Source organism: Kogia breviceps, chromosome 17 (assembly GCF_026419965.1).
Source record: "Kogia breviceps isolate mKogBre1 chromosome 17, mKogBre1 haplotype 1, whole genome shotgun sequence".
Lineage (NCBI taxonomy): Eukaryota > Metazoa > Chordata > Mammalia > Artiodactyla > Physeteridae > Kogia > Kogia breviceps.
In genome coordinates, this window is record NC_081326.1 from 51,469,473 (window position 1) to 51,495,823 (window position 26,351).

Consider the following 26,351-nt stretch of genomic DNA (forward strand, 5'->3'; position numbering starts at 1 on the left):
GAGGGTGTGGAGAAAAGGGAACCCTCCTACACTGTTGGTGGGAATGTAAGTTGGTGCAGCCACTGCGGAAAACAGTATGGAGGTTCCTCAGAAAACTAAAGTACAATTACCATATGATCCAGCAATCCCACTCTTGGGCATATATCCAGACAAAACTGTAATTCAAAAAGATACATGCACCCCTATGTTCACAGAAGCACTATTCACAATAGCCAAGACATGGAAACAACCTAAATGTCCATCAACAGATGAATGGATAAAGAAGATGTGGGATATATATATATATATATATATATATATATATATATATATATATATATACACACAATGGAATACTACTCAGCTATAAAAAAAGAACGAAATAATGCCATTTGCAGCAATATGGGTACATCTAGAGATTATCATACTAAGTGAAGTCAGAAAGAAAGACAAATACCATATGATATCACTTATATGTGGAATCAAAAACTGGCACAAATGATCCTATTTACGAAAGAGAAACAGACTCACAGACATAGAGAACAGATTTGTGGCTGCCAAGAGGGAAGGCAAGTGGGGGAGTGATGGACTGGGAGTTTGGGATTAGTAGATGCAAACTATTACACATAGAATGGGTAAACAACAAGGTCCTACTGTATAGCAGTAGGGAACAATATTCAACATCCTGGGATAAACCACAATAGAAAAGAATATAAAAAAGAATATATATGTGTATAATTGATTCACTTTGTTGTACAGCAGAAATTAACACAACACTGGAAATCAACTATGCTTCAATAAAAAAAAAAATTTTTTTAAAAAGAACAGATGCCAAAAATCCCACTGAGTTCACAACTTGGTAGCCAAAAGCAAAATGCGACAGCAAATAAGAAAGGAAAAGAAAAGGATGTTCGGGGCATACACTGTCAAAGGTAAGAATAGTAGCCAATAGCTTATTAGCAGTGGAAAGAACAAAAACAAACCATGCGGAACCAGAGAAGAAATTTTTAAATGGAGTAGACTGAGACTACTTAGTGTGGGAGTAAACAACCCAACTTAACTTCAGATGCTTCTAATGGCTTTACTATAGACATATACAGCATGGTAATTAATATTCACTCTGATGACATTCGACAATCTATAAAATGTTACTTTCTTTTCAGAATGCTCTACATTAGATTTGGGGCAAATAATAAATTTTAGTAAGATTCCATAAAAAAAACCCTCTAAATATAGTTTTAGCACTTAAATGAGAAGAACTAATTTATACTAGACAATTTGGAAAACTCATTCTTTGTTAATGCCAAATGACCTATTGCCTTAAAAAAAACTCTTAAATTCATAAACCCTTTGACAAATAAAATGTAATCCCACATTTCTTCTATTCTCGTGTTTATCTTTGAAGTACCAGTGAAGATTACAATTAGAGTAAAATATTCTCTAGAGAAAAATTTGGAACATGAATTTCAAGTAGTCGATTGTCTTTTTCTTCTCTTTGTAGAACACTTAGCAATTAAAGATTTATGAAGATTATATGTCAAAGTGAAGACATTTAAACAACCTTTAACCACTGCTATTACCAAACTGAACTGAAAAGTAGTATTAAGAAAAAGGTTTTATCTATTCATAAATAATGTATCTGTTAGAGGTCAGACTGAAAAGTTAATGACATGAAACTTTAACTCCAAATTCATATTCTGTACATAGAATAAATTACTAAAATTTATTCTTACTATGCATGAAGTATTGAGTTGATCTGCATCTACTACTGTATAAGGAAAAACACTCCCTGGTGTTTCTCCTTTACTCACAATACCACCACACTCAAAACATTTCTGACACCAGATGTGTAGGTTTTCCACACATCCAGCAAGTCTAACACCAGGTGGGTGTCATACAATTAATTCAGTTCTGACACGATCTACCTGGAGATAGCATCAGATTACACAGGTTAAGGGCTCAGTCCCACAAGACTGAGTACCACTCCCCTGCTCCCCCTACCATCCCACTTCAGATGCCAATCACAAATCCCAAGTTGTCACCTGTACTTCCAACTGACTGCTATAAATCAAGAATTCCAACGAATCTCCCTGGGTTCAATAATTTGCTAAAATGGCTCACAGAATTCAGGGAAGCATATTTACCAGTTTACCATAAAAGGATATGATAAAGGATAACTATGAACATTCAGATGGGAGAGAGGCATAAGGCAAACTTCTGAGGAAGGGGAACAGAGCTTCCATTCCCTTGCAAGGCACACCACCCTCCTAGTGCCTCCATGTGTTCAGCAACCCAGAAGTTCTACAGACTCTGTCCTTTTGGGATTTTTATGGACATTTCATCACATAAGCATGATCAATCATTAACTCAGTCTCCAGTCCCTTTCCCCTTCCTGGAGCTTAGAGGAGGGCTGCTGCTGAAAGTTCCAATCTTGTAATCATGACTTGGTCTTTCTGGTGACCAGCCCCCATCACGAAGCTATCCAGGAGCTCACCAACAGTACCACCTCATTAGCATAAAAGACACTCCTATCACCCAGGAAATTCCAAGGGACTTAAGAGCTGTGTCAAGAACCGGGATCAAAGACCAAAACCCAAAATATGCTCCTAGTCCTAGTGCTCTTATCACTTAGGAAATTACAAAGGTTTTAGGAGCTCTGTATCAGGAACTGGACAGAGATCAACATATACTTTTTCACAGCTACCTTACTTAATCCTATTTAATCTTCACTACCTGAGAATTCCCATTTTATGGAAGAAGAAACTCAAACTCAAGAGGTTAAGAGAGTTAGGTTAAGAAGCTGATAATATGTATATATTGTTTGGTCAGTTGTGTTAATAAGTTGTACATGTGTGATATGTCTAAAATTGATGTCTGAAAACTACAGAAAAGTCATAAAATCCTGAGGTACATTTTTGTTTGAATATCCATTCATAAAGTTAACCATATAATTAAAGACCTTCTAATACTGACTAGAGATTGTAGCATAGGAAGATGTCAGATCTTAGCTAAGTGGTATAAAATGAAATGGGAGGAAATGCACTTACATTTTTAATAAAAGCCATAGAAAGAAAATAACTTACTTAGAAATAGGAAAAAATGCTGATTTTTCATTTTGAAAATTATCAAGTTGGATCTTTAGCTGTGTGTATCATAATATCAAATTTCACTGACTATTCTAATGGAGGATATATATACATATATATATATATAAATGTAACATAACAGAAATACATACCAGAAAATAGAAGGTGCCGTGAGAAAAAAAAAAGAGTGAACAGGTGAGTAGATAATGGTGAGTAGATAATGCGGTTGTGGTTCCTATAGGTTAGTAAATGTGGAAGCTAACATGTGAACAGAGGTGTGAATAAAGTATGGGAACAAATGAGAAAAGGAAGAACATTTCAGGTTCAGAGAATAACAAATGCAAACACACTCAGGGAGAAGCATGTTTAGTACAAGGAATAGCATGAAGTCCAGTGTGGTTTAAGAAAAGTAAGCTGGGGAAAAAATGGTAAAAAAATGAGAGACAATCAGTACCGGAGGGCAGTGATTTTTAACTATGGGTTTCAACATTGGTAGCAAAATCAATTTAGTAGATCAAGAAAAGAATTTTCTATTTTACTTCACTAAAAATAGTATGGAGTACAGTACTAAAATATGTCTTGTACAATAAGGATAGTACTGGTTTGTGAAATCTTTGCTTCAGATATGTTCATGTTATATGTGTATCCTGATCTCTCAATTTAAAACATACAAAATACAGTGAGTCATAAGGTTGCTTGTAGACCACAGTGAGGATCCTAGACATTATTCTAAATGTGACAGGAAGCCAGTAAAGGGAGGAAAGAAACAGGGGAATGACAAAATCTAAGCCCTTTACGAGGATTACTTTGAACTTCACACAAAGTACTTATTAATTCAAAGGGGAAGATGATAACTTTAAAATAGGGAAATCTGGTGGATACCACGTAATCAAATTTACCACCACAATAGTATGAGAACAGTAGATGTCAACCAAGTACCTCCTAATGTGATACAATGGAAAGGAAGCATCATTTATGTAATATTATCATAGTTATTATATGTAATATGATATTGATAACCATAGTTACCAATATGTACAATTATTCCCGGCAAAAAAGCAAAATCTGATCTTGAGGAAATACTGGACATAGTCGATAAAAGGTAGAAAATAAAGTCAATGTCATAAGGCTGCATAATTGAATGTTCCAAATTAAAGGAGACTACAGATACCACAACTCAATGCAATGAGACATGGGATTGGACCCTGAATCAGGAAAAGAAATTGCTGTAAAGTACATTATTTGAGCAACTGGTAAAATTTGAATATGGACTCTATATGAGATGAAAGTATTGATATATACCAACGTTAAATTTCCTGAATTATACTGTGGTTCTACAAGAAAATGTCTTCATTTTTAGTATATATTGTGAGGTATTGGGGGTAAAAGGGCATGGCACCTTCAACTTACTCCTAAATGTTTAAACAAAAAGAAATGGAGAAACAGAAAAAATCTGGCAAATGTTAATATTATAGTTACTAAAATCTAAGTGAAGGATACTGTTATGGGCTGAGGTGTATCCCTTCCCAAATTCATATGTTGAAGTTCTAATCCTCAGCACCTCAGAATGTGACTATACTTGGAAAGAAGACCTTCAAAAAGGTATTTAAAATGAGGTCATTGGGGTAGGTCCTATTCCAATAGGATTGGTGTCCGGAGAGGAGATTAGGACACAGATACACAGATGGAAGACCATGTGAAGACAGCCATCTAACAAGCCAAGGAGAGAGGCTCCAGAAGCCAACCCTGCTCAGACTTCTAGCCTTCAGAGCTGTGAGAAAATAAATTTCTGTTGTTTAGCCATCCAATCTGTGGTACTTTGTTATGGCAAGTCCCAGAAAACTAATATAGGTACATAGTAGTTTGTTGTGTTATTTTTGTAACGTTTCTGTAATTTTTTAAAAAACAAAGTCAAAATTTTAAAATGGGTCACTGTGGCTACTAAATATAAAATTGGCTTATAAAAATCAATTGCCAACTCACTCTGTAAAGTGGGACAATAATAAAATGGAAACTTCCAAGACTGAATTATAAGGATTAAATGCAGCTGTGTCAATGCTAGTGTTACATGACCAGTTTATATTAATAGGTTAGTTATACATTAAGATACACCTTTAAGAAAAATTAGCTAGACAGAGGCTGGGTTACATACTCTATTTTGCAGAGTAATTTGAAATCTCACCTATTCTAGAGTTTAAGATTTAAGGTTAAAGGTTTAAGATTGATGTTTCCATGTGTTAAACGTATACCAAATCTTTCTGCTGCCCATCAGACACTCACTGCCTTCAGAGATGTAACATGGACAATCCTATCCTACACAAACAACAAAAATGAAATATTATTTGCCAGTAAATCTTTTTTCTACTGGTCATTGTTTAACTCAGAATTCAACGCTGACTACAGGAAGTCACATGTAACGTGGACTCTGTCATCACACACACATACTGTTCTACCTATTGATTTCAAATTAAGAAATGGCTTCTCTGCAAAGATCACATCCAGGGTACTCTCAGGAAAGCATAATCTAAAGATGAAAGCAAGGGTATAACTGTAAAACTCTTTACTCAGAACTCAAAGTGCAAAGAAAGCACCACTCAGTCAGACAAAAGGCTCCTTGAAGACTTAAAAAGTATGCTTCACTAATCCAACAATGGGCTTCTAAATAGCTTAAGGACATTGTTCATTAGCTGAATCTCAACAGAAACTCAAGGTAGAGAAAGGCCTTATCTACAAGATATTGTGGGTGTGGCTTTTGTATAATGGAGTAAATCCTAGTAAGATTAACAGAATATCCACTAAATTTTAAGATAATTAAGTCAGCGGGAATAACAACAGTCTGGACTGAAATGGACACAGCACGAAATGAAAAGTGGTCCTTAGATTCCCACTCCCACCCCCCTACGCTTGCAATTTCTCCAAGTTCTAGGAGGTAGGCTATATTATTTTGCTAGTGTTGCCATACAAAGTACCACAGGCTGGGTGGCTTAAACAACAGAAATTTATCTTCTCACAGTTCTGGAGGCTAGAAGTCTGGATTAGGACCCACCATAATGGCCTCATTTTAATTTAATTATCTTTTAAAGGTCTTATCTCCAAATATAGTCACATTCTCAAGGTTAGGATAGGACTAGGGGCTAGGATTCCAACATATGAATTTGGCGGGTATACAATTCAGCCCATAATACAGGCTGAGAAAACTATTAAAGTGCAAACACGTATAAGCCTACCTTGAAAACACTGCAGGTTCGGTTTCAGACCACTGCAATATAGTGAATACCACAATAAAGCGAGTTTTTTGGTTTCCCAGTGAATATAAAAGTTATGTCTACACTATACTACAGTCTATTAAGCACACAGTAACACTGTCTGAAAAAATAAATGTACCTACTTTAAAAAATATTGGGTTGGCCAAAAATTGACTCTTCCTTTCATGGACGACTGATTTCTCTGTAGCATGCAGTGCTATTTGACAGCAGTTTACCTACAGAACTTCTTTCATGATTGGAATCAATCCTCTTAAACCCTGACACTGCTTTATCTACTAAGTTTAAGTAATATTCTACATCCTTTGTTGCCATTTCAGCAGTCTTGACAGCATCTTCACCAGGAGTAAGTGACTTGTCATCTATTAAAGTTTTATCATGAGATTGCAGTAAATCAGTTACATCTGCAGGCTCCACTTCTAATTCCAGTTCTCTTGCTATTTCCATATCACTGCACCATATTTGCAGTGACTTCCTCCACTGAATTCTTAAACCCCTCAAAGTTATCCATGAGGGTTGGAATCAACTTCTTCCAAACTCCTGTTAATGTTCATATTTTGATCTCTTCCCATAAATAATGTTTTTAATGGCATCTAGAATGATGCATTCTTTCTAGAAGGTTTTCAATTTACTTTGCCCAGATCCATCAGAGGAGTCACTATCCATGGCAGCTACAGCCTTACAAAGTGTATTTCTTAAATACGACTTGAAAGTCGAAACAACTCCTTGATCCACAGGCTGCAGAATGGATGTTATGTTAACAGGCATGAAAACAACATAAACCTCATCGTGCATCTCAACTGGAGCTCTTAAGTGACCAGGTACAATGTCAATGAGCAGTAGGTCTCAACAGTGGGCTTAAAATATTCAGTAAACCAAGCTGTAAACAGACGTGCTGTCGTCCAGGCTTTGTTGCTTCATTTACAGCCAGAGGAGATCTAGCATAATTCTCAGGGCCCTAGAATTTTGGGAATGATAAATAAGCACTGGCTTCAACTTAAAGTCACCATCTGCATGAGCCCTAACAAGACAGTCAGCCTATCCTTTGAAGCCAGGCATTGACTACTCTCCAGCTATCTTCTTCCCATATAAGGCTGTTTCACTTACATTGAAAATCTGTTGTGTAATGTTGTTTAGCTGGATAACTTGCTGCAGCTTCTACATCAGCACTTGCTTCTTCACCTTGCATTTTTATGTTATGGAGATGGCTTCTTTCCTTAAACCTAATGAACTAATCTCTACTAGTTTCAAACTTTTCTTCTGCAGCTTCCTCATCTTTCTTAGCCTTTATGGAATTGAAGAAAAGTACAGCCTTGGTTTGGATCAGGCTTTGGTTTAAGGGAATGTTGTCGCTGGTCTGATCTTCTATTCAGACCACTAAAACTTTCTCCATGTAATTAGACTGGAGAATTAGACTTCCATTAGACTTTAATTAGACTTCCATTCATGTGTTCACTGGAGTAGTAATTTTAATTTCCTTCAAGAACATTTTCGTTGCATTCACAACTTGGCTAACTGGCACAAGAGGCCTAGCTTTTAGCTTATCTTGGCTTTCGACATGCCTTCCTTACTTAGCTTAATCATTTCTAGCTTTTGGATTAAAGTGACAGACATGCAATTCTTCCTTTCACTCGAACACTTAGAGGCTACTGTAGGGTTATTAATTGGCCTAATTTCAGTATTATTGTGTCTCAGAGAATAGGGAGCCCCAAGCAGAGGGAGAGATGGGGGAACAGTAATCACTAATCTGCTAATCAGCAGAACAATCAGAACACACACCTTTATCTCTTAAGTTTGCCATCTGATATGGGCATGGTTTGTGGTGCCCCAAAACAATTACAATGCTAACTTTAAAGATCACTGATCACACATCACCATAACAAATATAATAATGAAAAATCTGAAATACTGTGAGAATCACCAAAATGTGACAAACACAAGGTGAGCAAATGCTGTTGGAAAAAAGTTGCTGATAGACTTGCTTGACACAGGGCTGTGACAAACCTACAATTTGTAAAAACAAAAACAAAAAAATTCAATATCTGAGAACTACAACAAAGGAAAGCATAATAAAATGAGGTATGCTTGTAATGAAAAGTTTAGGCTTTTTGGAACACCAACCATGGTTAGATTTTTTACTATAGTGGTGGCTTGTACAGTGCTGTTGGAAGCTCGATCCAGGTGCCAGTTTCTATAGCTACCATCTTCTTCCCAACCACCAATCCTCACCCAAGAATAGTTACTGCCCTGGCCAGAGGCATGTGCATATTGAAACTGAGGAATTCAGATGCTGAATCTTAAGCTGTCAGTTCTAAAATACCACCTCAATTAAGCATGTTACTAAAAAAAGAGCCAAGAGTCAACTAGAAGATACTTCTCAACACAGGATTGCCATAAACCTTCAATTTGTAAAAACTGCAATATCTGCAAAGTGCAATAAAGTAAAGCACAATAAAACGAGGTATGCCTGTAATCTCTCAGAAATAAGGAAAGATGACCTAAAGGGTGGAATCAAGAGCCCAGAGGGCAGAAGAAAGAACCAAGAGCCAGGGAGAAACACTTCCAAATAAGAGTAGGGTTGAGTCTTGCTTGAGAAACTTCCAACATTTTGCCTGGCTAGATTTTGGAATTGCTTTGGACCTGTCACCCCTGTGTACCTTCCATATTCCCCCTTTTTGTATAGAAATGTGTACAGTGATAATCCTATGCTTACCCCATCATGTTATATTGGATATACTGGTGCAGATAACTAGCCTTTTAGTTCACAGGGCTACAGATCAAGAGCAACTGTACCCAAGGAGCTGTCCTTAAAGGGTCCTTATCTACACCAGGACAAGATTTAGGTGATGATATACTTGCCTTTGAGTGAATGCTATATCAGAATATGACTTTAAGAGACCTTTGCAGGGTACCTATTTTGCATGTGAGAAGGCCATAAATCATCGGGAACAATGGGTATGCCAGTACCCCCAATGCCCATATCAGTGGCTATGATAGCCAGCTACCAAAGTGGCACCCTTTGATCCCTGCCTTCTTTTATTCACAGCCTATGTCTTCCCCACTTGCAATGTACTAGGGTGGGTCTGTGTGACCAACAGAATATAGGAGAAATAACAGCATATCACTACCAAGATCTAGTTATAGAAAAACATTGCAATTTCCATCTTGGTCACTTCTGTTCTCCCTACAACCCTCCTCAGATCACTCACTCTAAGGGAAGGCAGTGGCCATGTCATGAGCAAACTTATGAAGGGGTCACATGGCTAGAAGCTGAGGTCTCCTGCCAACAACCACATAAGTGAGCTTGTAAGTGGATCCTGAAGCCCCTGTCAAGCTTCAGATGACTACAGCCCAGGCCAACACCTTGAGTATAACCTTCAGAAGTATTCTGAACCCAAACCACCAAGCTAAATGCCTTTCAAATTCCCGACCCACAAAAGTATGAGATAATAAATGTTTCTGTTTTAAATCACTAAGTTTTGGGATAACTGGTTATATAGCAACAGATAACTAATAAACATGTTTTAAATATTAAGATACATGCTGCAGGTTAAGGATGGAAAAAATTTAATCATATAAATACTAATCACAAGAAAGCTGTTGTGGTTACACTAATATCAAACAGAGTATGTTTTATGACAAAGAGTATTAGCCAGAGATAAAAACAAGCATTTCATAATGACAAAAGGGTCAGTTCATCTAGAGAACAAAAAAAAAATCTCAAATGTGTATGCTCCTAATATTACACAGCTTCAAAATACTTGAATTAAGACTGACAAGACTAAAAATTAAAAGGAGAAACTTTAAAATTCACAATTACAGTTGAAGATTGTAACCCTCCTCACCTGGAAACTGTAATAAGTAGAGAGAAGGACAAAAGGGATATTAAAAATTCAACTAATTGAGAGGAGGCAGAGCTGCAGCCACAAACTCTGCTGACTTGGTGGCAACCATGAGGACCACCTGCCCCTGTGAATTCAGAGGCTCAAGAGTGTCAAATGTTGGGTGGAGACAAGATGGCAGAGTAGAAGGATGTAAGCTCATCTCCTCTCACAAAAACACCAAAATAACTGCTGAACAACCATCAACAAAAAAACCACTGGAACCTACCAAAAACGATATCCTATATCCAAAGACAAAGAAGGCGGCACAACGAGATGGGGGTAGACAGCAGAAGCAAGAAGAACTACAACCCTGCAGCCTACAGAATGGAAACCACAATCACAGGAAGTTAGATAAAATGAGACAGCAGAGGAATATGTCCCAGACAAAGGAACAAGATAAAACCCCAGAAGAACAACTAAGTGAAGTGGAGACAGTCAATCTACCCCAAAAAGAATTCAGAATAATGACAGTGAAGATGATCCAAGATATCAGAAAAAGAATGGAGGCACAGACCAAGAAGATACAAGAAATGTTTACCAAAAAGCTAGAAAATATAAAGAACAGAGATGAACAATAAAATAAACTGAAATTAAAAATACAATAGAAGTCATTTGTATCAGAATAAATGAGGCAGAAGAACAGATAAGTGAGCTTGAAGACGGAACAGTGGAAATCACTGCCACAGACCAGAATAAAGAAAAATTGAGGACAGTCTAACAGAACTATGGGACAACATTAAACTCACAAACGTTCGCATTATAGGGGTCCCAAAAGGAGAAGAGAGAAAAAGAACCTGAGAAAATATTTGAAGAGATAATATCTGGAAACTTCACTAACATGGGAAAGGAAACAGTCAACCAAGTCCAGGAAGCACAGAGAATCCCAGGCAGGATAAACCCAAGGAGGATCATACTGAGACACATAATAATCAAACTGACAAAAATTAAAGACAAAGAAAAAAAATTAAAAGCAACAAGGGAAAAGCAACAAATAATGTACAAGAGAACTCTCCTAAGGTTATCAGCTGATTTCTCAGCAGAAACTCTGCAGGCCAGAAGGGAGTGCCACAATAAAGTGATGAAAGGGAAGAACATACAACCAAGAATACTCTACCCAGCAAGGCTCTCATTCAGATTTGATAGAGAAATCAAAAGCTTTACAAACAAGCAAAAGCTAACAGAAGTCAGCACCACCAGACCAGCTTTGCAACAAATGCTAAAGGAACTTCTCTAGGTGGAAAAGAAAAGGCTACAACTAGAAACAACACATTAATAGGATAATACACCATGACCAAGTGGGATTTATCCCAGGGATGCAAAGAGTTTTCAATATCTGCAAGTCAATCAGTGTGATAAACCAAAATAACAAATTGAAGAATAAATACCATATGATCATCTCTGGAGATGCACAAAAAACTTTTGACAAAATTCAACACCCATTTATGATAAAAACTCTCCAGAAAGTGGGCATAGAGGGAACATGCCTCAACATAATAAAGGCCATAAATGACAAACCTACAACTAATATCATACCCAATGGTGAAAAGCTGAAAGAATTTTCTCTAAGATCAGGAACAAGACAAGGATGTCCACTCTTTCCACTTTTATTCAACATAGGTTTCTAAGTCCTTGCCATGGCAATCAGAAAAGAAAAAGAAATAAAAGAAATCCAAATTGGAAAAGAAGTAAAACTGTCACTGTTTGCAGATGACATGATATTATACATAGAAAATTCTAAAGATGCTACCAGAAACCTACTACAGCTCATCCATGAATTCAGTAAAGTTGCAGGATACAAAATTAATACACAGAAATCTGTTGCATTTCTATACACTAACAAAGAAAGATTGGAAAGAGAAATTAAAAAAACTATACCACTTACCTTTGCATCAAAAAGAATAAAATACCTAGGAATATATCTACCTAAGGAGATAAAAGACCTGTACTCAGAAAACTATGACACTGATGAAAGAAACTGAAGATGACACAAACAGATGGAAAGATATATCATGTTCTTGGATTGGAAGAATCAATACTGTCAAATGGCTATACTACCCAAGGCAATCTACAGATTCAATGCAATCCTACCAAATTACCAATGGCATTTTTCACAGGATTAGAACAAAAAAAATCTTAAAGTTTGCATGGAGACACAAAAGACCCCAAGTAGCCAAAGCAATCTTAAGAAAAACGGAGCTGGAGGAATCAGGCTCCCTGACTTCAGACTACACTACACAAAGCTACAGTCATCAAAACAGTATGGTACTGGCACAAAAGCAGAAATATAGATCAATGAAACAAGACAGAAAGCCCAGAAATAAACCCATGCACCTATGGTCAATTAATCCACAACAAAGGAGATAAGAATATACAATGGAGGAAAGACAGTCTCTTCAAAAAGTGGTGCTGGGAAAACTGGACAGCTACATGTAGAAGAATGAAATTAGAACATTCTTTAACACCTTACACAAAAATAAATTCAAAATGGACTGAAGACCTAAATGTAAGACTGGATACTATAAAACTCTTAAAGGAAAACATAGGCAGAACACTCTTTGACATAAATTGCAGCAATATCTTTTTCGATACATCTTCTAGAATAATGGAAATAAAAACAAAAATAAACAAATGGGACCTAATTAATCTCAAAAACTTTTGCACAGCAAAGGAAACCATAAACAAAATGAAAAGACAGCCCAGAGAATGGGAGAAAATATTTGCAAATGATGCAACTGACAAGGGATTAATCTCCAAGATTTACAAACAGCTCATGTGGCTCAATATCAAAAAAACAAACAATCCAATCAAAAAATGGGCAGAAGATCTAAACAGACATTTCTCCAAAGAAGACATACAGAGAATTCCCTGGTGGTACAGTGGTTAGGACTTGGCACTTCCACTGCTGGTGGCCTGGGTTCAATCTGTGGTCAGGAAACTAAGATCCCAAAAGCCATGCGGTGCAGCCAAAAAAGAAAAAAAAAAAAAAAAAAAAAGACATCCAGATGGCTAAGAGGCACATGAAAAGATGCTCAACACTGCTAGTTATTAGAGAAATACAAATCAAACTACAATGAGGTGTCACTCACACCAGTCAGAATGGCCATCATCAGAAAGTCTACAAATAATAAATGCTGTAGAGGGTGTGGAGAAAAGGGAGCCCTCCTACACTGTTGGTGAGAATGTAAGTTGGTATAGCCACTATGAAGAACAGTATGGAAGTTCCTTAAAAAAACTAAAAATAGAGCTACCGTATGATCCAGCAATCCCACTTTCCTGGGTATATCCAGAGAAAACCATGGTTCGAAAGGATACATGCACCCTAATGTTCATTGCAGTGTTGTTTACAATAGCCAAGATATGGAAGTAACCTAAATGTCCAATGACAGATGAATGGATAAAGAAAATGTGGTACATATATACAACGGAATATTACCCATTAAAAAAATGAAATGCCATTTGCAGCAACATGGATGGACTTGGGGATTATCATACTAACTGAAGTAAGTCAGACACAGAAAAACAAATATCATATGATATCACTTATATGTGGAATCTAAAAAAATGATACAAGTGAACTTATTTACAAAACAGAAACAGACTCACAGACTTAGAAAACAAACTTCTGTTTACCAAAGGGGAAAGGTGGGGGGGGGGATAAATTGGGAGTTTGGGATTAACATATACATGCTACTATATTTAAAATAGATAACCAACAAGGACCTACTGTATAGCACAGGGAACTCTACTCAATATTCTATAATAATCTAAATGGGAATAGGATTTGAAAAAGAATAGACACATGTATATGTGTAGCTGAATCACTTTGCCGTACACCTGAAACTAACACAAAACACCGAAAATCAACTATACACCAATATAAAATAAAAATTTAAAAAAAAAACCTCAGCTATTGAACCTAATACAACTTGACCTAACACAAATTAAGGTCACCCAACCACAGCATATACATATTTTTAAGTATATATGGAAAAAATACCTACAGATACTGTGTATGTACTAGGCTATAAACAAGTTTGCATAAATTTAAAAAGACTGGTTATCCCTAACCACAATGAAGTTAAATGAGAAATCAGTTTTAAAAAAAAAAACCTGTATACACACACACACACACACACACACACACACACACACACACACACCACAAAAATCCCTACATAGTTGGAAATTAAACCACCACCTTATAAATAAGCACGCGTCAAAGAAGAAATCTCAAAGGATATTAGAAAATATGTTAAGCTGAAATAAAATGAAATATATGGAATGAAGGTTAAGTGGTACTTTGATGGAAATCTATAGCTCTAAATGCATTTATCAGAGGAGAGGTGCTACAAATCAATTACCTATGTTTCCACCTAAGAAACTAGAAAAAGAGTAAATTAAACCCATAATTAGTATATAGAGGGGCCATTACTACAATCCTACAAACATTAAAAAGACAATGAGAGTATTTTGGAGGACTTCTGCAATAATTCAACAACTTGGATGGAATGGATTAATATCTTGAAGGACAACAATGATCAACACAAGCTAAAGAAAAAAGAGAAAATCGGAATGGCTCTGTATCTACTAAGAAAGCTAAATTCGTAATTAAAACCTTTCCCACAAAAAATCGCCAGGCACAGGTAATTTCAGTGATAAATTTTACCAAACATTTAAGGAGCAAATAATACCTACCCTATACAAATTCTTTCAGAAAATAAACCTCTCAATTCATATTATGAAGACAGGATTACTGTTATCTAAAGAAGAAATTACAGGAAAACCATAGATTAATATCCCGTATGAATACAGAAATTAAAAAATCCTTAAAATAATGCTGTTACAATTTTTTAATTAAATGATAAAACTGAACATATTAACAGAAGAAGAAAATCCATATAATCAAGCAAATGCCCCAAAAAGCACTTAAATTCAACACACATTCATGATTAAAAAGATAAAAATCTCAGCAAAATAGACTATAAGTGAGTTCCTCAACCTAACATACATAAACCCTAGAACTAACGTCATATTTGATGATAAACCACTCAATCCTTCTTCCTAAGACTAGGAATAAGACAAGGATTTCTGCTCCCATCAATGAAATTCAACGCTGCATCTGATGTCCTACCTAGTACAATAAGACAAGACAAAGAAATAAAAGGTGTACTGACTGAAAAGAAATATTAACTATCTTAATTCACAGGCATTATCCTGTACATAAATATACTGATGTATCTACAAAAAAGCACTGGAAAAAGAGAATTTATAAGTTACAATATAAAGTCACTCAACCTTATTTCTATGTAAAAGACTAAACAAATTGGGAATTAAAAATATATACTAATTATAATAGCTTCCAAAATATGAAATACTGGTGTTAACACTAAAAGCTTCAAAATATTGCTAGGAAACATTAAGGGAAACCTAAATAAACAGAGACATACAATGTTCATGAATGACACAACTCAATATTATTAAGATATCAATCAATTCTCCTCAAGTTGACCTACAAATTAAACACAATCCCAATGACAATCCCAGCAGATGTTTTTGTACAAATTGAAAAGCTGATTGTAAAGTTTTTACAAAATCAAAACCAATTTAGGAAAATAAAAACAAAGATCAAAACTAACGCTAACTGAAATCAAGACTCACTACATAGCTACAGAATCAAGCCAGTATAGTACTGTCTAAAGAAGGGATCAGCAAACTTTTACTCAAAGGACCAGATGGTAAATATTTCAGGCCTAAAGGCCATATGGTCTCCGTTAAAACTATTCAACTCTCTTGATGTAGTAATATAAGAAGCCACAGACAACATACAAATAAATGTCTATGGTTGTATTCCAATAAAACTTTTTTACCAATCAGGTGGCTGTAGGTAACCAGTACGGTTACTGACCCTGTTCCAGACATGAACCATTTGTCAAACACGTGTATTACAAATATCTTCTCCTCATTGCAAGTTTCCTTCTTCACTCTCATAATGGCATCTTTCGATAAACAGACGTTTTTAATGTTTTTAATTTTGATCCAACTGAACATCTTTTTTTTTACAGTTAGTGTTTTATATGCCCTGTTCAAGTAATCTCTACCTGCTCCAGTGCCGCAAAAATGTGTTTTCCTCTATATGCTTTATTAATTTACTGTTTCATGTCTAGACATGCAATCCATCTGTAATTGATTTTTGCATATGGTGTGATGTAAGTGTCAATAAATTATTTTTCCTATGGATATCTAACAGACTAACAGCCATTTATTTTGACCATCCTTTTCCCCACTATATTGTAGTATTATCCTTGTCACAAATCAGGCTAATTGTATTTCTGTGTTAGGCTTATTGTCCATAATAACAAACTACATTTATTGTCAAGTATCTATAAATTGACAATAATAAATTGCTGTCAAGTATCTATAAATTCCCAGATAAGGGAATTTCCCTTATCTGGTGTGTGAGGGGCAATCGTCCTGGGAAAAAGGCTGCTGAATAAAAAAAGAAAAGAGCCATAGGTTGTCTGATAAAAGGTCTTCTAACTGGGATTGTCACTTAGGATAGTTTCTGAAAATATCCTTGTCCTTTAAGATTCTAGATGAGGGCTTCCCTGGTGGCGCAGTGGTTGAGAGTCCGCCTGCTGATGCAGGGGTCACGGGTTCATGCCCCGGTCTGGGAGGATCCCGCATGCCGCGGAGCGGCTGGGCCCGTGAGCCATGGCCGCTGAGGCTGCGCGTCCGGAGCCTGTGCTCTGCAACGGGAGAGGCCACGACAGTGAGGGGCCCGCGTACCACAAAAAAAAAAAAAAAAAGATTCTAGATGAAAGTTTATTAAATATTCTATATAAAACAAAAACTTTAGGAAGAGTTTCTTCTTGTAGAGATGCTCAGTATATTGAACTCATATTCTAAGAAAAAATTCTGTCAGTCAAGTAACAATCTCATTGATATCGCAAGGGAAAGGCTAAATTCTAGGGGACTGAGGGCTTGATAACTGTAGAAACTTTAAGAATCAAGAAATATGTGATATGCAACTAAAATTATCTTTCCTTTCAGAGAACAAAAGGTAAAAATGGAATTGAAGACTACTTCAAATAGGTCTGTCACAGGTAGTGTCAATAATAACCACTGGCAACAAATAATTGACATTATCCATTATATGCTCATAACCCTGAAAGAAACTGAAGTGCTTTCAGTTGAATCACACTCATTATGACACCAGTAGTACTCTGATACCTGAACATTAACTTGCAGGGAGACAATTATCCTAAGGACTCTTTCATTTCTGCACATCTTTCTAGCAGAAGCACTAATGTGTTCTAGACTACTACTTCAAGGTGTTCTTAGAGCAAACAACTGTGCAAGGTAAACTATCTCCCTCCAGAGCAAAAGGCAGGCTTTTTTTTACTGTCCAGTAGCATGAACATAATCTCTCTCCTGCAAGTCAGCCAAGCTTTCTGGTCGTCTCCATATTACACTGTGGGAATTGGGGCACTGGGAATTGGTCCAAATGTTGATATTCTAGCTAATGTTACTGCTGTCGGTAATAAACTGTCCTTTGTTTCTGACCCAAGAGTCTCATGTCTTTTACCAGCATCTATGAAACTATGGCAGGCTAACTTGCTAGTTTATGGGAAAGTTAAAAATCTCAAATGCACTGTGATTTTGGAGAGAAAGATGGGATGCTGATAGAGACATGGCTCTCTTAAAGAAAAAATATGAGGGATTTATGGTTCAATTTATACAATTTGAGGTAAGTCTGTGGGTACTGGTAGCAAATATGCTGACCAAATTGTATGGGCCAATCAGGCAACAAATGTTCCTCTATTTTACTGCCTGGTAATTAGGAAGACTTGGGGAGAGGGGTGCAGGCTGGTTCCAGGGAAGATGGTTCATAGACAGCTGCCTGAATGGTGCTCTGGTTGTTTCTAACTCTTCCAGAAGAGAATACCTCCTCAGCAACCTAATGGTGAGTCTCAGGTCCATCCCAGAGTAACAACTAGCACTAGGATTTGTCTCCTCCCACTTTCAGGCACCGTTACAGACATATATACCTACTCTGAGCAGGAAGGCAGGGAAATTATTACATAGTTTCATTTCTAATATAGTCAAATTTGATATAATCAAGAAAATTATCAATTCAGTACCTCAAGGAGCTTAAAAGCTTGAGAACCACGGATTTAGATACTTTCTAAATGTACTTCCCTTCCTCTATAAACTCTGATCCTATTAATATCTTTTTGAAAGAAACAGTATACTGAATACATGCCATTTCTACTACCTTTCTTAGTGACATTAACCTAAAAGAATTATTTCCTGTTTGTACTTCCTCTGCTTACTGTCTCAGTGAGTTTATAAGTTACAAATATTCTTTTCAGCTGTTTCATTCTCATGTTTTAAACAGTAAATGATAAATACTACCTGATCTGCAAAATTCACTGTAATTTTTAAAAAACATCTTATCATCTTTTGATTGTTCAAGGCTATATTTAGTTTGATCTCTAAAGATCAGTGTTGTCTGGCAGTAATAAAATGCAAGGCAAATACATAATTTTACGTTTTGTAGCAGCCACATTAAAAAGTAAAGAGAGGGCTTCCTTGGTGGTGCAGTGGTTGAGAGTCCGCCTGCCAATGCAGGGGACACGGGTTCGTGCCCCTGTCTGGGAAGATCCCACATGCCACGGAGCGGCTGGGCCCGTGAGCCATGGCCGCTGGGCCTGCGCATCTGGAGCCTGTGCTCCGCAACGGGGAGAGGCCACAACAGTGAGAGGCCCACATACCGAAAAAAAAAAAAAAAAGTAAAGAGAAATGGGATATATTCATTTTAATAAATGTATTTCACTTAACCAAACATAACCAATTATCATTTCAACATGAACATTCATATAAAAGTCATTATTAATAATATATTTCACATTCTTTTTTTCATGCTAAGTTTTCAAAATCTGGTTGTGTATTTTACACTTACAGCACATCTCAAACAAACTAGCCACAATGCAAGTGCTCAAAAGCTATGTGGCTAGTGACTAATATTTTGGATAACACAGCTCTAGATAAAAGCAAAAATAATTCATCTTCAACTGTATCTAAATTCTGATTTGAGCTTTACACCCCAGTGATCACATCTTATTACTTTTCTCCTTCGCTTCTCAAACTTAATATTTCTCTTTTATTCTGCTGCTACATATATTCATTTAACATTTTACTTTCCAAATGCCAAATTCTAACCCTAATTTACATTTCTTTCAGGGAATTTTATATTTTGGAAAATCTGTCATTTACAATATAGAGTTCTGACCTTTTTGTTACAGTATTTTTTTTCTTCTAAATTAAGGACATATACTGACCTTTCCATGTACAGGTAATTTCAAATTGTCCAAAGTCATGACAAATGAAATCAAGAAGATAAATCTGAAGCAAACATTGCAGAAAGGAGTACAAATTACCCATATAGTACTATCTGATGCCTAAAATGGATGTACCACTGAATATCCACAATATTGGAGCCTCCTTCATTCCCTTTCCCAATGACATGCCAACTGGTATCCTTAGGCACACCAAGAAACTATTTTTGAACAAGCTACATTTGACAACACAGATCCTGACTTTCATACAATACACTGACCTACCAAATCTGTCTTTTTTATTTTTACTTTTAAAATTATTATTATTTCTTTTGGCCACACTGCACAGCATGTGGGATCTTAGTTCCCCGACCAGGGATCAAACCTGTGCCCCCTTCATTGGACCTGCAGGGAAGTCCCCAAATCTGTCTACAGAAAGAAGATGGACTTAGTACTGAATTGTTGTTCCAGTTATTACCATTCCACTTATTCCCAAACATCAATGTTTATGCATTTTTACTTCACTGAATCTTTGCCTATAGTCATAAAAATTGACTAATGATAGAAAAATCAAAGTGCTTATCATTATAAAAAAAACTTTGGCCTCAAATTTAACTCAATTGAGATACTGGTTCAAGACAGCAATATAGAAAGATACTGAACTCACCTCCTCCCATGAAGGAGGGGCAAGTATCTAATTCAACACACATCTAGGAGCCTACTGAAATATACTTCAGGGAGAGGAAGTAAGTGCCATCTTTTGCACTCTTCCTCTGCCTCACTTCAGAGCATCAGTAATCTCCCAGAGATTGTACACACATCTGGTACTCTGATTTTTGTGGTTTCTGCCCAGGGGATGCTCACTGATTGCCTGGTTCTGGTAGCCAGTAGGGCTTGCATTCCTGGTGCCATGGGACTATAGCAATTAGAGACAGTTCCTGGCTGACCACCACTACAGGGCTCAATGGAGATGGCAGACTGAAACACACCACGTCTTTCTGTGAAAAGACCCTCTCTGCTTGTCCTAAAGCCTCAGAGTAGTGAAGCTACTTCACTACTTCACTACAGTAGTGAAGCTTCTGATGTGACACATACCTAGAGGCCTACTGAGGTGCTGCTGCTCTTTGTGGACAGAGGCCAGTGACTGCCATCTTTGCACATTCCCTCGGCCTTACTCTAAGTCACTGGTATCTCCAGGAAAGGAGCTTGCATACTCATCTGGTGCCCCAATTTTTGCGACTGTCGCCCAGGGTATACCTCTAGATCACCTGGCTCTGGTGGACAGTGGGACTGACTTATGTTTGCAATCCCACTGGACGGTACATATTTGTGTACTTCAAACCCTGATGCCTAAGGGTCTGGCTTCCAACCAGCCTGAATTCAGATGCTGACTGAGATTGTCCGTTTTGGTACACTAACAGGTCTTGGCACACCCTCAACTACTGGGAGCCAAAAAAAAAAAGCTGCTTGGACAATCACAAAGTCTGAGAGGCAACTAAGAACTAGGGGCGGAGTTGAACAATAAGATTCATCTCCTATATAAGACCACGTCTTTAACTGGGAGAGATGGCTATTTTATTTAATGGATAGAAACCAACACAGCAAGTCAAGGAAAATGAAGAAACAGAGGAATATTTTTCAAAGGAAGCAATAAGATAAAACCTCAGAAAGAGACCTTAATGAAACAGAGATAAGTGATTTAACTGATAAAGAGTTCAAAATAATGGTCATAAAGATGCTCACGGAGCTTGGGAGAAGACTGAACAAATTGAGAACTTCAACGAAGCTTAGAAAAATAAGAGAGTATATATTTATATAAGTATGTAAGTAGTATCAACTTCTTCCTCTTAGAGGCCTCAGAGAATAAGATGTTTCCACCGCTCCACCAGGGTCAGCCAGATCTGGTTTGGCACTGCCTGTAACTAAGATTAAATTTGCTAAATTCTAGGATTTAGTCCGCAGATGGGGCTTTTGTACCCTAATTTGCAAATAATAAATGTTTTATTTCGGTCCCCTTCTGTTACTCCTTGGTTTTAATTTTTAGTATGCTTAAACATAGCAAATAAAGAGAGGTATCATTAACTAGATGCCTCTCAGTGACCAACATTAAACTACTTGATCAATACTACTTAGTAGTGCTATACTAAAATGAAATGAAATTCTCGGAGAAGCTAAGCTTAAACAATAACATTTTACGACATCTAAGATCAGGTGTCTTCTCTATAAAAGTTAGGCAGAAAACAGTACCTAAAAGTTATAGCTCCTAAGACTATAACTTTAGGAAGAAAGGCCAGATCCTTCAAGAATAAATAATCTACAGTTAGTCAGATTGAAGAGTCTTTCATCAGTCACACTTAAGAATGATTTTCTAAAATCTAACCCAAGGCTGTAAGAGTAATTGTGTAATGGCTCTTCACTCACAATTAAGGGAGTTATCTATGGGATTATGTCAGAACTAAACAATATCTAAGAAGCAAAATGCCTAAAAAAATCTAACGACTTTGATCATCTGGGCTTTGGATCAATGCCCAGTTTGCATAAAATAATATGACCTAGAACTCTGTTTACTCTTCAGTTAGAGGAGTAACTGACAAAGAAGGGAAACATAAAAGTGTATGCAAATTTCTTGAGATCCAAGATGCACCTAAAACAATTTTTATTTCTATGACTGTCACCAAGAGATCAGTCTAAAAATATGTTTTTAAGCAGTTATCAGAATCAGAACCTTTGGTGGGTGTTAGGTACACTGTGGTAAGCAAAATGTCATCTCTGTGTTTTTTAGAAGTTATTGGAGTTAGTTAGTTATAGGAGAGCAAAGCAGATGCAGAAATTAATCATAAGAGTAAGTAATTTTGGTACAAGCTTAAATGACACCTCTTTCTACCCACTAGTCTTATGCCATTCCACCTCATTTGTCTACATAGGTATAATCAAAAAAATGCTCATTTTTGTAACACCTTTGAGTATTGTAATACCCAGCCATTAGTTAAAAAAATGTTAAGTATCCAGAAAAAGGAAAAGACAGTGAGTGAGAAGAAAGTTAGATATTAAGTTGTTATATATTACAGGCACAACTACACACAGAAAAACTGCACAGAAAAAAAGCCCACTGAAAAGATATCAATATGCAGTAGTGCCAAACATACAACATTGTTTAATTAGGAATGATGGTATAAAAAGATGGCTACTTTAGGGAGTGAAGAAATTTACGTCACAGCCAGTCACAAGCTGTCACAAGACACAAGCTGTCTTTGCAAAATAGTATTTAGTCAATCAATTATCATTTCATCTGAATAACTTTTATTTATTCACAAAGTTTTAGAAATATCATTATCAAGAACTTACCACATGAGTAGTTTTTAATGTACTGCCATCAAATCTGCATAAACTGGAGCTCTCTTCAAAGAAAATATCACATTCTTCTAACTCTTGAGCATTACAAGGAGGTTTACCTTTATCTGGATTTGGATTCTTAGACCATAAAAGAAAATAAATAACAACAAGAGAATGAATTTCTTCATACTCAACGATATTAAGATTACAGCAATAATTAAATATTAAATTTCAGACTCATGACCAATAAAAATGTAAAAACAGACACAAAAAAGATAGAATGATGGAATCAGCAGAAAAAGATATGAAAACAGCTATTATAAACTTGTTCTATATACTCAGAGATGTAAAGAAAAACAAACACATTGAGAAATATGGAAGATCTAAAAAAGAACTAAACTGAAATTCTAGATATGAAAATACAGTATCTGAAATGGAAAACACAATATTAGATGGGATTGACAGCTGATTAGACATTGCAGAAGAAAAGACAACCAGTGAGTTGCAGTCTATCTAAAATGTAACAGTCTATCTAAAATAGTAATAGAGTCTATCTAAAAACGAAGCACAGAGAAGACAAAAAATAAAAACACACAAAAGATGAGAACCCTAGTGACCTGTGGAACAATATCAAATGGTCTAACATATGAGTATTTGGAAGAATGCAAGAAGAATGGAAAACATTTTGAAGAAATAATGGCAATTTTTTTTCAAATTTGATGAAAACTATAATCCTACAGATTAAAGAAGGTCAAAGAACCCCAAGCATAACAAATATTAAGAAAAAAAAAACCATAGCAAGTCACATTACAATGAAATTGCTGAAAATGAGAAAAATGAAACTATTCTCTAAGTAATAAAGAGAAAATCTTACAAGTGGTTACAGGAGGGAAAAATCACATTACTGACAGAGGAACAAAATTACAAATGACAGCTGACTTCTCATCAGAAACTACACAAGCCAGAAAACAATGGAGTATATTTGAAGTTCTGAAAGGGAAAAAAACCCTGTCAGCACTGACTTATACCCTTAACAAAAATAGCTTTAAAAGAAGGAACTCATGTATTTTTGCAGACAAGGAAGACATGTATTTCTGCAGACAAACAAAAGCTGAAGAATTTATCCAGCAGAACTACATTGCAAGAAATGACAAAAGAAGTTCTTCAGCCAGGAAAAAAATGACACCAGACGGCAATCTGAATCAACACAAAGGAATGTAAAAAAGAGGAAATGACAAATATTTGGATCAATATAAGGTTTTTTCACCCTGCATTTTTAATCTCTTTAAAAGAAAACTGACTGACTAAAGTTAAAATAATAACATATCATGAAGTTTATAACATAGAAATAAAATGACAAAAATAATACAAAAGATGGAATGGAAATATACTGTGAAGTTCTTAAGTTATGAGTTAAGTGATATATTTTGAGGATAGATGGTGATAAGGTGAAGATGTATACTATAAACTCTAGAACAACCACGAAACACACACACAAATATCTACCCAAACAAAAACACAGAGGTATAGTTAAAAATATGCCAAAAGTAGAGATAAATGGAATCATTAAAGTAATTTTAATATGTTCACTGTTTGAATGCAAAAATCACTGTTTGGTCTTATATCCCTCAAAGAGTAAAAAAGGATCACTTAAATGATAAATTATACATTCACATGCACATAACAGAAATACAATTCTATAACAACTGATAAAATGTCCACACAACTAGTTTGCCAAAATGCAGTCATGTTACTGAGAACCTAATGAAAAGACCAGAGAGTCTGTGAAACTAAATGTCTGGAAGTTACAGACATTATCAAATCTGTCCATTTTCCAGCTGGGATATGGAGCCAGCTAGCTGTGGTTGTCTTCTCCTTTCTAAGTACCAATGGAAACAATTCTGGTTGCAGTGGCTGGCTGAGAAGGTAATTCCAGCAATTACCTGGGGCCATTCTGTCACAGTATCTCAAGAAGATATACACATCCAGCAGAAAAGAAAGCACTCAGCTAGCTGTGGTTGTCTTCTCCTTACTAAGTACCAATAGAAACAATTCTGGTTGCAGTGGCTGGCTGAGAAGGTAATTCCAGCAATTAGCTGGGGCCATTTTGTCACAGTGTCTCAAGAAGATATATACATCCAGCAGAAAAGAAAGCACCCTCTCCACTCCTCCCTCCCTTCTCCTTTCAATTACCCATGTTAGAGATGGGAGGGCAAAAATTAAAAGCTAAGGACTATCAAAGCAGCCAGTACTTAACAGGACAAGATTACAGAGAAAAGGGAATAGCAAGGAGAACCCAAGACTATGCTGCTTTCCTAGAGTTATCTGCTATTTCAAGCTGAGCTGATAAAGACACGTGGAAAGCAGAGGATAAGGGGTTAAAAAGCTGAGTTTTGATAATTATCAAAGTGCTTGGGAGACAAAAATTAGAGATCAGGGCCCACACAGGAGGAGAAACCCTGGTAAACATTCCAGACTTTCAGCTGAGATTCATGAAAAGTTCCGCCCTAGGAGTAAGAACAAAGAATAAGCCAGTCATGCAAAAAACTGAAATCCAGCATCAAATCAAATCAATCAATAACAGGATTAAGAAAACAGGCAGAAAATTTTGGGGATGCAGCTAATGTAGTATTTAGAAGGAAGTGTATAGCATTACATGCTTTCATTAGAAAAGGAGAAAGGTCAAAAATCAATCATCTAAGATTTCACCTTCAAAAAAGAGCAAAATAAATCTAAAGCAAGCAAAAGAGAGAAATAAATGTAATAATAGAAATGAATGACACTGGAAACTGAAAAAAAAGGAAAAATAAAGTCAATAGAAATAGATGCCCCAAATAATCCTGTAACTATTAAAGAAATTAAATTCATGGTTTAAAACCTTCAAAAGAAAACTCCAGTCCAGATAGTTTCACTGGCAACATCTATCAAACATTAAAGAAGATATAATGCCAAGTCTACACAATCTCTTCCAGAAACAGAAGATAGCAACACTTCTCTACTCATTTTATGAACTCAGCATTACCCAGATACCAAAAGTAGATAAAGACAGTAAAAAGACAAAACAAAACAAAAACTATAGGCCTCAATATTCCTCACAAACATAAATGTAAAACTCTTCAATAACATATTAGTAAACCAAACCAGTGATATGTAAAAAAGAATAATACATCATGACCATCATGATACTCTTAGCATACTAGGAATAGAAGGAAATTTCCTCAAAGTGATAAAAAGAATCCATCATACTTAATAGTGAAAATTCAGTCTTTTCCCCAAGATCATGAATAAGGCAAGAATATCTGCTTCCACTAGTCACCATTCCTATTTTACAGTGGATTAGAGGTTCTAATCAATGCAGTAAGGCAAGAAAAAGTATAAAGATTTGAAAAACACAAAACTGCCTTCAGTTAGAGATGACAAGATTCTGCTTTTTATTTTAAAAGTAACAAACACACTAGTGTTTAGGCA

The 26,351-nt window shown here is 36.1% G+C and overlaps 1 protein-coding gene across 3 annotated transcripts in view; it reads right to left on the reverse strand.

Annotated features, from left to right (window-relative positions):
* The window catches only part of NUDCD1 (NudC domain containing 1), an 82,310-nt gene that overhangs the window by 12,265 nt on the left and 43,694 nt on the right, over positions 1-26,351 (reverse strand). For 2 of the 3 annotated variants that reach the window (XM_059043499.2, XM_067018004.1), the window contains one exon: positions 22,896-23,021. The exons of the other annotated variant lie outside the window; for it this stretch is intronic. In XM_059043499.2, coding sequence (XP_058899482.1) covers positions 22,896-23,021 — 126 coding nt within the window. The remainder of the gene's footprint in view (positions 1-22,895; positions 23,022-26,351) is intronic. 3 annotated transcript variants of the gene reach the window in all.